The 13,845-nt window shown below is 38.9% G+C and overlaps 1 protein-coding gene across 2 annotated transcripts in view; it reads right to left on the bottom strand.

The window, feature by feature from the left end:
- The window catches only part of TMPRSS15 (transmembrane serine protease 15), a 64,061-nt gene that overhangs the window by 21,785 nt on the left and 28,431 nt on the right, over positions 1 to 13,845 (bottom strand). For both annotated transcript variants that reach the window (XM_035114992.3, XM_035114993.3), the window contains exons 9-14: positions 12,560 to 12,669; positions 11,485 to 11,622; positions 9,260 to 9,409; positions 8,461 to 8,566; positions 7,832 to 7,982; positions 6,652 to 6,793 (exon numbers count right to left, since the gene is read on the bottom strand). In XM_035114992.3, the coding sequence (XP_034970883.3) occupies positions 6,652 to 6,793; positions 7,832 to 7,982; positions 8,461 to 8,566; positions 9,260 to 9,409; positions 11,485 to 11,622; positions 12,560 to 12,669 (797 nt within the window). The remainder of the gene's footprint in view (positions 1 to 6,651; positions 6,794 to 7,831; positions 7,983 to 8,460; positions 8,567 to 9,259; positions 9,410 to 11,484; positions 11,623 to 12,559; positions 12,670 to 13,845) is intronic.

Below are 13,845 nucleotides of genomic sequence, written 5' to 3'. Positions count from 1 at the left end.
CATATCTTGCTGGGGTAAGCTTAGCCTTATGACTTGTAAACTCTCACTTTGGTTTTCTGTGCTCCTCCTCATCTACTGATCCTTGACTGGCAAAGTCTTGACTGAGGAGAACTGCCTCCCTTTCGAACTTTTCCTGATGCAGAGGAACCTTGCCATTGTTAGCTTCCCACTGCACCACTTCAATGCCCCTCCTTTCCCTTGCACTCACAGCCTTCTGGACATTACAGTCATCTCAATTCTTATCCTCCCTCTACCTTTCTCTTCTCTGAGAAAGCCTTCAATTTATAAGGGTATCCCAGTATCTAGACTAATTCCTTAATTGACACACACTGACCTATGCATTTTTTAAAATGTCTCCAAACCCAGCTCTACCAAATGGACCTCTGTTCCAGCTGAATGATGCCAGGCATGCAGTAGAAAAAGGACTGCACTAGACCTAACCCCCCTCTTGTGTTTGATAAGGGCTTATTCCTGACCACAGGAAAGCATTTTTGGATTTGCGTACAGTTATGTATCCCAAGAAGAGTCAGACATGACTAAACGACTAAACAACAACAACAACAACATGTACCCCCAAGTAAACAGGTCAAAATATTATTTTGGGCTCCATAAGTCCTTTTGCCTAAGACATTCTAATAAAAAATAAACATTTCTCAAGGGGCTAAAAAACACAACATTGTGTTTATAATAAAATCAGCAATGTCACAATCCTGTCTACTGATTTAAAATCAAAATTGGGGATTGCTAACCCCTCCCCTGGAAAATGGATTAGGTCTCCACACTAATTCTTCTGTCCTTGCTAGACACCACAGAATTTGGTGGCAACAGCAGCAAAAGGGAAATTAAAACAGACACAGAGCTGGTTGAGCAGAGAAGTTTAAATCTCTGCACTCAGCCGAGGGCCCTAGAGATGTTTAATTACATAGAAAGAACTTGGGAAGTTCAAAAAGTAGTCTGTTTATCTTATGATGGTTTTTATGGTCCTACAGAAAAAATATGGAGAAGGAAAGAAATGTCATGGGCATTAATGAGCCTGGCAAAATTACTAAGCCTCTCCAATATCTATAATATATACTAAGTAGAAGATGTATTCTTAAATAATGAAGACCCAAGTTTTAGAATAAAGTATAATTTTACACTGAATGCCTCACCAGACAATGCATCTTTTATTCTTTTTCTAACAAGATATATTAACAACTGTCTAGGTACAGATGGCTTGAAAGAAGCACTTACAGGATCAGCTATTATAATTATACCATTAAATCTAATGATAATTTGACAACTCTGTGTGGAACAGATCTTCGTCTATAATATTGCTTCATGCATCCTCTTATACTATGCTATTAGATATACTAATCATACAGGGGCAGAATAAGCATTCAATGGAGAAAGGTTGAGAGCTACATATTTTAAGAAAGAAGCCTCACTCTGGACTTTCTGCCCTAATAACCTTCAAATGTCAAGTCACAAGGTGATGGGGCAAAGATCAGTTTTTAGTACTTCAGGGGTTGGTGCTGAAGACCAGCATGCTTAGCTCTAAAACAGGCAGCTTGTGTATCTGTTTCAAAATAATTTGTTTTCTTTAAGAGAAGTTGAGAAGTGAATTAATAAGTTTAAGTATTTCACAATTGCAAGGGGTCCAAATAAGAAAACTTTTTGGAGGATGCGCAGGACGCATGCGTTGTGCACGGCAGAGCCACCGCCGGACCTTAGTGCCATGCGGGGATGCTGCCACGGGATCCTCCACTCGCAGCTGCAGTGGCTTCATCCCTGCGCAACGCTGGGGATGTTTTCCAGCGGTTCCGCTGCGTAGCGGGGCGTCAGTGAAGGTAGGGAGAAGGCGCTGCCCCCCAGAGAGGAGCCTGGGACAGAGCGCCCCTATCACCCCTCCCTTCCTACGCCCCTGTCCCCACCCAGAGCACCCTGTTTTCACCCTCCACCCACCTATGGAACATGACCACCAGGTGGAGTTTTCTACTGCTGGACCAAGGGACCTCTGGTGATGGATTCCCTTTCCTTGACATTGGAGAGATAGGATCAGTAGCATCTTTCTGTGCCTCAGTCACCTTCCCTGGGGCACAGGATTGTTCTCACAGTCTATTAACCAAATTACTCCCCCCCCCAATTTTCTGGGACAGAGTAAGATTTGTGTAAGATACATTCTTTTTGTTCTCTTATGCCAAATGCAGAAGATCACACCCTTGTATGTGGCACTAAACAGAAAAGCTACAAAGCCCTAGTGACACATTAATAACCATTTACACAGCACTCATCATTCACCTACCTGTATCATACGCTTGACATGCAGTAGATCTATCTATGGCTGCCAAATGTTTGTGAAGGGCAGTAAGCTACAGTTCTAAAGATATTGTAGTTATCATTGTTATCAGCTACTGTATCACTGCTGAGGATAAAACAATAATAAGGGATATTCTAGGTATGTGCATTTGATTCTAATATATGGCTAAAGTTACTGCTATCTTCCATCCCAAAGAAAATATACCCTTATTTTTTAAAAATAAATAAATAAATATATGTATATGTACAAATCCCACCATTTTTTCTATGCATTTGTGGCACATTGAGGCTGAAAGATGGCAGCACTATGGAATCAATCTATGTTTTACATTGAGTGTTAGCACTATTTGCATGTATCACATATTTCAATTTGGCGGAACAATTGGATATACAAGCCACAGAGGAAACCCTCAAGAAACCTGACATCAAACATAATTTAAGCAGCTCTTGGTTAATGTCATCCATGGTTAGAGCTATAGAGACCAAGGTTATCTGAACTGTTTTCACTCTCCCCATATTGGGACATATGGTGCTAAGTGAAGTGTACTCATACAAACAGCCACAAACTTGTCTCAACAGAATGCTCTCTTACATCTACTGAAAGTTTAAAGAAATTTGGAGTGTGGTCCTGTGAAGACTGTGCCTTGATTGCCTGTCAGTTTTTTTGTTCTGTGGACTGTTGGGTGCTACAGTAAAGAATAGTTTGTTTTCATTTTTCAATGTTGGCCAATCTATATGGTTTTCTAGTTGACTGAATTGCTACGTCCAGAGATAGCAAAAAGATGTGCAATAGAAAGAAGCTACACATCAAGTGACATAAATTTAATGAAGATATTGATAGAACTAGAGTCAAGGGAAAACCTCAAGTGAAGTCTATTCTCAACGGATATAAATCACTGGCATTTTGTTTTGGAGCAGGTTTTTAAGGCTGGATAACAAGATGAGGAAAATAGTGCCTCTCTGTGTGTGATCTGATGATTTAAACAGAATCATAGAAGAAAAGTCAAAACCTGAGCTTGGCCAAGATTTGATTGTGTATGATTCCTGTACACTAGATTTCCTATTCATTAATAGGAAACATAGCTCTATTGGCAAAAATAATGTAGAAAAATACTTCTGCTTTTATCTTGAAATGTACTTTCAAGATTGTTCATGGGACCTTCCAAGCCATCAGACTGGAAGATACATCACTTTTCTATGTTTATTTTGAAATTGCGAGGCAATCCAAAACTAAATAAAGGAGTAAGAAAATGTCAGGTACGTGCATAGTAAATTACTTAGGGACAAAAATAAATTCCCAACCAGATGCATGCTGAATGGATCTTCAGTGTCTGTGGCCACCCAGAAAAGCCATATTGGATCTATAGATGGAAGCTCGCTGAAAATGTCATCTGACTTCAGTGTTAAAAATTATTACAAAAACAGAATCTCAAGAATGACAAGGCCACATAGTCAGATTTGGAACACTGTGTAAATGGAGCAGCTTCCTTTCGAGGAAAAGGCTAAGGCACTTAAGCGTTTAGTCTGGGAAAAAGGCTGAAGATGGAACATGTTAGAAGTTTATAGAACTACGTAAAATGAAAATGAATAAGAGAAAGATAACAGATGCTGCCTAGTGGGGCTGGTTGGGGCATTTAAGAGCAGGGGTAGGAAGAGCCAGAGATCACAGTAGGTAGAGCAACCCCACCTTCTCTCTCACACACACACAAATTTACACAGAGTTTAAGCAATGGGAAGAGAAGAAAGAGCAAAGCGAATGGCTGGGAAGAGTGTGGTGAAGAGTGCAAGCATGACCTGCCTTTATGTTCAGTAGGCGAACCAGAGTGAAGACCAGCACATGAAGTCTTCATTCTGGTCTGCCCAGTAGACCATACCCGTCTTTCTTAGAAAGGAACTGCAGCAGCAGCAATGCAAATGGTTGAAAGCATTTTGAATGAATTCTGATTGGTTCAGCGACGCACTCAAGAGTAACATTGTGGGAAACATTTTGAAGCAGACTAGCTGTGGAAATTAGTTTGCAATGGACTATTTTCTGAAAATAGCAGCAAATAACTATGGGTGATGTCCAACTACAGTGGTACCTCGACTTACGAACGACTCGACAACCGAATTTTTCGACTTATGAATGGGGCAAATGGCTGCACGCTTACGAATTTATCGACATCCGAATGGAAACCGCGACACTTTGATAGGATTTTATCGACTTACGAATTTTTAGTTGGGGTTGCTTCGACTTACGATTTTTTCCGTTTCCAATGCATTCCTATGGGAAATCGTGTTTCCAATGGCGCTTTTCGACTTACAAATTTTTCGACCTATGAAGGTGCCTTCGGAACGGATTAAATTCATAAGTCGAGGCACCACTGTATATAGTTTTGTTACTGCAAGGACATTTTGTCTGCAATGGAACTTCCTTCCCCTATCCTGTCCCCATGTAGAACAGAATCCGAAAAAAGAGCGATAGATATTAGTGATATACTAAAAGATGGCAAGGGTGTCCCCCTCCAATGATTTTAAATACCTTGCCATGTTTTAGAATTTCACTAATATCCATTTTTTAAAAAAAACAAAAACAGTGGTACCTCGGTTTACAAACACAATTGGTTCCGGAAGTCTGTACTTAACCTGAAGCGTACTTAACCTGAAGCAAACTTTCCCATTGAAAGTAATGGAAAGTGGATTAATCTGTTTCAGACGGGTCCGCAGAGTACTCAACCTGAGGTGTACTTAACCCAAGGTATGAGTGTAATTGGTTCCGGAAGTCCGTACTTAACCTGAAGTGAACTTTCCCATTGAAAGTAATGGAAAGTGGATTGATCCATTCCAGACAGGTCCACGGAGTACTTAAACTGAAAATACTCAAACCGAGGTGTACTTAAACCGTGGTATGACTGTATTTCACATCTGGAAATGGGAATATTACAGCAACGTGTAAAAGACGGCCGATCCAATTCCTTTAAAATCACTGATGCTTTGCTGTTGTCTCCAGTGAGTGCTGCATTACAGCTAATGTCTATTGGAGTAGGCTGAGGTAGGCTCAGGTCCTTTTGGTCTGTTGTTTTTGGCAGAACAGATTTAATAATATCAGCAGCATTATAAAAATGTGACAAGTTGAAAGATTGAATTTGATGGTATTCAAGATTTCTGATAGCTCTCCAGGGAAAACAATTTCCAGCATCCTTTAGCAGAAGAAGGAATATAATAAACCTAGACATATCAGCCATCTTTCCCTGGCCGGAGTTAGTATAGAATATGCTATTATTTCATTATGTGAAGCAATCTGATCCTGCATCAGAAACTCATTAACAGTTTCATAAGTATGTATGGCTGACCCTTTATCCTTTCCACCCTTGTTATTATTCGTCAGTTCACTGAATGTTCATGAGATATAGGTTAGTGTTTCTTTCTGAAACGGATAGAAATTACTCATGTGCATCATCAGCTCCTTGTCTTTCAGCATCTAACACAACAGCAGCAGCAAAATTGGAAAATATATGAATTTAATTAAGACATCCTTCTCCCTCCCCCCCCCGCCACAAAAGTCATATCCTATCAATGCTTTAGCTCAGATTTCCAGTGAACATCATGTTGTAACATAATGCAATTAATGAGATTTTACATTAGATGACCTGCAAATTGATGCCATGGATGAATTTGCATCAGTGTGTGACGTTAGTAGGAAGTCTGGATTTTAATAGGCTACAGTTAATTTGGGGGTGCATTAGAAATATTACACTTTCATCTTAAGGCCAGCAGATAACTTCCAGTTCTGTACATTGGCACCACATAGTGAAATATCCCTCCTTGCTCAAAAACTGGCTTCTGTGTGGCATAAATCAAACAGAGTAGCCCTGCTATTCCCCCCCATCATCTGCCATGCCAGAAGGTTGAGGGCTAGCATGGGACTAGCTAGCTGTTTGGAGTCAGGGGCTCAAATGTGCTAAATTAGCACAGCCAGTCCCCAAAGAAAGTCCTGGGCAGACATGCCATTCAAAATTTAAAATAGTGGAACAGCAGAGCATTATAACCCCTTGCACCACATAATTGTACAGTGCAGAGGAGAGCTATAGTGCAGCAATGCTGATAAGAGTCCAGCCCTGGCAGTGCTAAATCCTTAATCCTCACCTTGACTGGCTGCAGCAAGCAGAACAGCCAGCAGGAAAGAAAGAGATAACATAGGAATGGCTGGTGAAGGGATGGTATTCCTTCTTCATATATTATGCCTCTAGGTTTGCTTTGTTTTTCTGCCATCAGCTGTTCTACTTGCTACTGATAGCCCCCTCTAAGAATACAACATAGTAAACCAACCTATAATGAAATGCTTCTGTGATCACAGGAAACAATAATACTTACTGGGCAGCTGAGGGGTCGTAGGGATTGTGGGGACCAAAGTAGGCTCTGGATAAACAGTTTCATTGCAGCCTCCATTTGTCAGGCCAATATCATCAAGGGCAATGCCATCCCATCCCGGTCTTTTAAAGGCATCAAAAGCAACCTTTAAAAAAAAAATTGCACAAAATGTTACACATGCCGTTTCATTTTAGATTTTACTTATTTATTTTACTTATTCTACTTATTTATATATAAATTATATATCACTATTCATAAAAAGATATAAGAGCTATCATATATAAAACTATACAACACAGACACATTTTTAAAATCAGACACACGTGGGAGTAAGACCCCTGGGATTCAGTGATAGGGCTTGCTTCCTAGACATGTATGGGATTCCACTGTTATAGAAGGAATCTTTCTACATTTCTACTTTTAATAAGTAGAAATGTGAGCAGTCATCTTTGTGAACCTTTTAATGGCTTTACAAGGAATTCTACCTCCCCTAAAAGGAATTACTACACATTCAGATTCTCAATACATCTTTAGTCATTTTTGCTAGCGACATTGTTAGTGAATGGAAAGATGACATATGAGTACCTACAGTAGAACTTATGGACCGAATCCATTTTTCAGTACGGGAAAGCTGAAGGAACAATTCTTCAATAGAAAGGTTCTGTTGATTTATTGGACATGTTAGGCCAATAATTTATAAACTAGATCTAAGCACGTTCTCTTTGGAAGCCAAATTTGACAATGTAAGCATAACCAAGTCCTAGAATTGTTGTTTTGGAATTGAAAGGTCCCTGGTGTGAGTCCCAAAAGAAATGGGAAAGTGGGGGGAAGAGACAGAGACTTCATATTGCATTCCTATATGAAGTACTTCCAGTAAATCAAGTAAATTTCAGTTGTAGATATATTTCATCACTCTAGCCAAGGGTTCTTAACTGTTGACAAAGCTGGCTACCCAAGACAGAGAGAAGTTTCAGTGTTCCAACATAATCATAATAATTTCTTCAGTCTGCTTATACTATCTAGTCTTGTGTGCTCTAACCATTTTTTTTGCCAGACTGTAATGATAAAAGTATTCTTTTTGCAGATATGAATATTGGGATAGAAGATTGGAAATGGCCATAAAGGCCCACTGAACTCAGTGACTTGACTACATTCTTTACTAATGATAGATAGCTTGACATACTTTAAAATTAGTTGTTTCATTTAGTGTTATTTGTCCATAGTTCCAGTTATTTCCATAATTTCCTTCTTTCTGGAAAACTGTCCTTTCAGTGTTCCGATCGTATGTGATGGTAATGCTCAAACGATACACATTAATACCATACATGTGATACCTGAATTGGAAAATGATAGGTAATTATTTATTCTACCATAGTAAATTGAAATCCACCTGATATCCACCAGCACAGCAGACCTCTGCTTGTGCAGTGAGCTTTTCCTCTCCTTTGCAGCCCCTCGTGTACCCTCAAAATCTGTTCCAGAGTTTGAATTTGATATCCTGCTTTGTCTCAAAGTGGCTAACATTCTCCTTTCCCCTCCTCCCCCACAACAGACACCCTGTGAGGTGGGTGGGGCTGAGAGACTTCAGATTAGTGTGACTAGCCCAAGGTCACCCAGCAGCTGCATGTGGAGGAGCGGAGACACGAACCCGGTTCCCCAGATTACGAGTCTACCGCTCTTAACCACTACACCACACTGGTGTGGTGGGTTGGGGGATTCTCTGGAACAGATTTTGAGGATGTGTGGAGGGAAGAGAGAAGGTATGTTAGAGAACTGACTTTGCTATTAGTACATATGGTATGTTCACAATACCAGAAACTTAGGCAGAAGACTTCTGAAGAGGGGACTAAGGATAAGCTTAAAAGTCGAACTCTCACAGGTCCGCCTCCAGACATCATTGGTGTTGAAATGTAATAGCCTGCAAGAAAGATAATAATATATAATAGTTAATTATTAACTCCTTGTTCCACCAACTACTTAAGGAAGTACACTTGCTAATTTGCTACCCTGAACTTCTACCCTGAACAATGGAATATACATTGAATAAATAATAATAAAATAATTTATACCATTGGCTTCAATGGAACACTTAGTTGTTGTAGTTTTATAAAAAGAGACACACATAGTCCACTGGCTCTAATACAGATGACTAAGCATGATGGATCACTGGGCTCAGGGGAAAGATCCAAGGAGCCCATGTTTTGTAGCCCCAGGCCCGACAAGCTAAAACTCTCAGTTTTTAGGGCAGACATAGTTTCCTTTGCTAAATACAGTACAAACAAACATTATTTATTTTGCAGATATAGCAAAAAGGGGGGGGGACACAAATCATTGCTAACTCACATGAACAATAAATATAATCCATCAGTCCTGACCTAAACATTAATATTAATATATGTATTCCATAGGTCCAAATAGGTTTCCAAATGAGAATGATGATTATAAGATATATTGTCAAGTGTACAAAGAGTAATGAGATCTTCAAGAGGGGAAATTATCCCTCCTGCCTTACAATACATTTCTATTTTATTTTGCAAAAATACATTGGTTAAAAAAAGAAAATTCAAATCAACGGAGCACATTCATGCTTTGCTCATATCTTAATTATTACCTGATAAATTGCCAAATGTATGATCAAAGTTCGGGCCAGATGTAATAGGGAATGTGGGACCACTAATTCTTGCCCATTCATCATCGTCATCTAAATCTTGAATCCAGTAACAAAAGCCATCTTCAAAAGTGCAGCTAAGTTTCTGACTGTCTTGAAGTGAAATGTGAATAAATAAATGAAACGAAATTTAATAAATTAACGCAATGGACTATGAACAATGACATTCCACCATGTACTGATTTATTATAATCTTTTTCATATCACAAGCAAAGTGACTGTGTTGAAAGTGCTTCCCATCCAACCTGGAAATACATCACCCAAATGTTAGCTTCTATGAGCCTTGGCATGGTTTTCTGTAGATAATCCACACACACTTAGGTATTTTCTGTACTAGTTTCATGGTAGGTTTAATGGCCTTTCCCCATTCTCAAAGCACTAAACATGAGTACTATTTCCTTCAACCAGTATTAGGGGGATTGGGGTTCGACTGGATGACCCATGGAGTCCATTCCCACTCTGCAATTCTGGGATTCTCGATATACAGTAAGCCTGTAATGAAGACGCAAATCTTCCCCCCATCGCCACTGTAATATTCAACCATGGACTTAGCCACACTTGCATTTCTTCTGCTCGTTCCAGGGATGGTCCACACTTTAAAGCTCCATGTCTGAGCACCCCACCCTTTTTTGCTCCGGAGCCTTTTCCCACAAAACCCCACTCTTTAAATCTCAGTTGGAACAAATGGCAATCCGTGGAAAAGCCAAATTGATATTTGCCCTGATGGAGCGCTCAAAAAGTAGGTTTTTGGTGGGGAAAGCTTAAGGGCAAAAATACCCTCATGCTCAGACACAGAGCTGGGTCGGAAAAGTGTGGGGGGAAAGGTGTCTGGCTAAGCCCTAGGCCCCACTGCAAAGGAAGACGGAAATGCCTAGGCAACTGGACAACTCTCCCTCTCTTCAAGATCAGTGCAGCAACTTGTATCTTCTATGACTGCAAGGTTTGTTAACATCCACAGAAGAAATGAGCATAAAAGATACAGGTCTATGTTTTCAGGGCCAGAGGATATTTGCTTCAAAACAACACTTACATGATATTACAACTTGGCAGTGGTTCTTATGCATGAATGCCTACGGTATATTTAGTTTGAACCATGTGTGTTCCAACAGGGTATCTACTGTATTTATATGAAGAAAGAAGACTCAACTGAAAACAGTTAATGTCTTCTTAATGAATATAGAAGTTATGTTTTTGTTTTTGTTTTGTACTACATGCCAGGCAGAGTTTTTTTCCAGCTCTGACTTTTAAAGCCACTTAGGGACCACTTGCAACCATACCAGACTACCCATTTCATGAAAGCTATGCCAGATGCAGCCAAGCACAAGAATCAGGGCCTCCTGTGCCATGCTTCTTCTTATGGTTTTCAATTTTGGAGGAATTAAAATTTAAAAGAATTTAAAAGAGCTGTCAATGCACATTTTAAAAAAAATGTCATTTGGAGAGAATAGTGTGATGCTGGATTGAGGTAACTGGATATTGCCCTAAAATGTGCTACAGAAATTTTGTAAACAAGGAAACATATTCTTGCATGCCACTTGTCAGACATTTCAATCAATTTAATTTATTTTTTTCCAAACGAGGGGGTACTAACATCTAGGGAAAAAGTAACATAATATAGTAATTATCAAGGTGAAATGGGAATTAGATGGTAGTAATGAAGAAGGAAATCATCTTTATTTATCTGTAAATCCTGTTACCTAATTATGTATGTTCATGGGTAATATCTCTAGGTATGGATACATTTTTCCTATTTTTTTTTTAAGTCTAAAGAGTTCAAAGCTGAAATACAAGCAAGTAGCCTTGATGACACACCACCTCTGGTATCTATAAGCAGCAAAAGGGGTAATTATATCAGGCCTGACCAATATAGAAAGGGATAATGGGATGTTTGGACGAGTTAAGTGGCTAACAACACATTGCTACATTAGCACTTCAAAATGGATTTGATGAAAAAATACAGTGTCTGTACATAAGGCTACAGACACAATGTAAGATTAACATTTATGGGAGCTGATATAATACATCCACTGCAAGTCACATGTGAAATCAGGTGCATTTGTCTCCATATCAGAGCAATGTCATGGTTTTGCTAGCTGTGGCTAGATCTCCTCCCACCATGTGTATACTAACGATGTGATAGTTAAACAGAAGTTAGAAAGAATACTTACTTGTCAGTTCACTTGTGTTAAATGCAGTGTAGGTTGCATTAAAGCCATTATTATTTTCAACGTAGTCTGTAACAAATTCTACAGTGGCTTTATTAGAAAATATGTAAATTGTACCAGGATTGGAACCTGAGAGGAAACCTAGAAAGAAAGAGATGGCAAAGGTATCTAAAGGGTATAATGCCACATACATGCAAATAAACCAGCTCAATAGTCTTCAGTTTGCAGAAAAGTGAGCCCAAACACTTATGCTTTTTCTACTATTATCCATTTGTATACCTAAAAATGAATGGAGTTACTCATATTTACACATCAAGCTGTGAGCAAGATTACAACAATAGCAATTTGCCATTGAAATTGTTTCTGCCCATAGAAGAGTTTCAAGTGTTATCCTAGAATAAATCGGATTATCCTTTAGAATCTCATGATGAAAATAGACAGCAATTTATAATTAGAAATAGAAACACCATTGACTGTAACTTCATGGAAAACAAACAAATCATTTATATATTGACACATGAAGAGTTCAGCTTTATTGTGGCCACTGGTTCCCCATGGCTTTGGGCATATAGTAGTGGTTGACTTCTGCATAATCAGAACCTCAACTGACAGAGGCTTTGCATTTGGTTAAAAGTGCAATCTGGAATGCTTTTAAGCAGAGATCCTGCAACAAGTGTTGCACTTTCGTCCACAGGGAAAGCATAAGCTGGACATTGCATTTATTATAAAAGTAATTCTTACTTCTCTTAGAACTTTTGGGAAATGCAAATAGGACACATAACAAAGGTGTGATCAACTAAAAGTCTATTGAACTCACTAGCACATTTGCAATTGTCACATGGTAGAATAAAACAATGAAATTGTTGAAGGGAATGTACACAAGGTGCTATCTCCTTCATTCAGCTGAATGGGGAAGCCTGCTCACAAAAAATAAATCCCTGCGTATCTTGAAATACAAAGCTCTGGATGAATAGCATCACTCTCACCATATGGGATTATAAAACATTGCATTGTAAAAAGAACAGGCTGCCTGGCTGCTGTATCACAGATTTAAAACAGTATTAAAAAGGTGTCTTACCTCTTAAAATCTTCTCTGGGCCTACACCTTCATAAATACTTAGAGTGTCGGCATACTGTTGTGTATCAAAAGCACTGAAATTCAGCTTAATAGACAGTTCCTGATTTACACTAAAAGGGGCAAAATATTCTGTTAATAGCTGCGCAATTGCTGAATGCAGTAGACATAATACACAGAAATGTGAGGACATATCTTGAAACAAATCCCCTCCACCCAGCCAGCAGCAATTTGGCTTTCCATTGCAAGCTAAGTGCTGGAAGAATGCGGCTCATGTAAAGGGTATTGGAGCTCTGTCCAGATGTTCAAATAGTTGCTTGCACATTTTATTTACTTACTTTATTGCTTCCCACGCCACCTTTCTTCCCAAAGGAGCATATAAAGGTGCTCCTTGAATTGTATCCAAGAGAAGCAATTCAGGGATAGTTATATTTTGAAAATTACACACTTCATTTATTTATATTTAGGAAAGTATTTATATACTGCCCTATCATAAAATACCAGAGTGTTGTACAGCAATATGAGCACATTTTAAAAACATTTAAAACAGTGCAAAATGAAATGACTGGCTAGTGGCTACTCAAGAAAATGTTAAACAACCACATAGGCCTGGTGGGATAAAGCAGTTTTCAACTTGTTTGAAAGTCAGTGTCTGCGGAATCTCTGTTGGAAGAGTGTTTCAAAACATGGGGCTGTAGACACTAATGCTCAACTTCTGATTGAGGCCAGTTGGGCCTCTGGTTGACATCCCATTCTAAACATGCTCATTTTGAAGCAAGCCCTAACAAATTCTACGAGTCACCTAGTTTAGGATTGCAGCCTGAATCTGAATCCCATTTAACTAAACTCTCTCTGGTTTTTTTCAAGTTTGTGCAAAATTAAGTATAACTTGCTGATTTGTATAACAAATAAATATAAGCATTAATTGTGCACTCTCTGCTCTGAAAGTTCATGACAATTTTTTAATTATTTGTTGGAGAGTATTGTTTAGATTATATTTTGTCAACTTGGAACTTAAGGCAATGAATTTAAGATATCTGGTAATACCATGGCCACTTCACACATTACCACGTTAGAAAGTGTGCTCATATGATGACAATGTATCCTGTAGAATGGGAGAAGATTGCAAATTTATTTGAGCAGTGCATGCATACTGGGTGGTGCTGATATACAAAATACAAATGCAATGTATGCAGAGTTTTTAAAATAGGATGCATTGTATCATTACATCTAGGAACTTGCACTATATTCATTAATTATGTAACATGAAATGGAACTATACACACACC

This window comes from Zootoca vivipara, chromosome 4, assembly GCF_965207765.1.
Source record: "Zootoca vivipara chromosome 4, rZooViv2.hap1.1, whole genome shotgun sequence".
NCBI lineage: Eukaryota > Metazoa > Chordata > Lepidosauria > Squamata > Lacertidae > Zootoca > Zootoca vivipara.
This window is presented reverse-complemented; position numbering and strand designations above follow the sequence as displayed.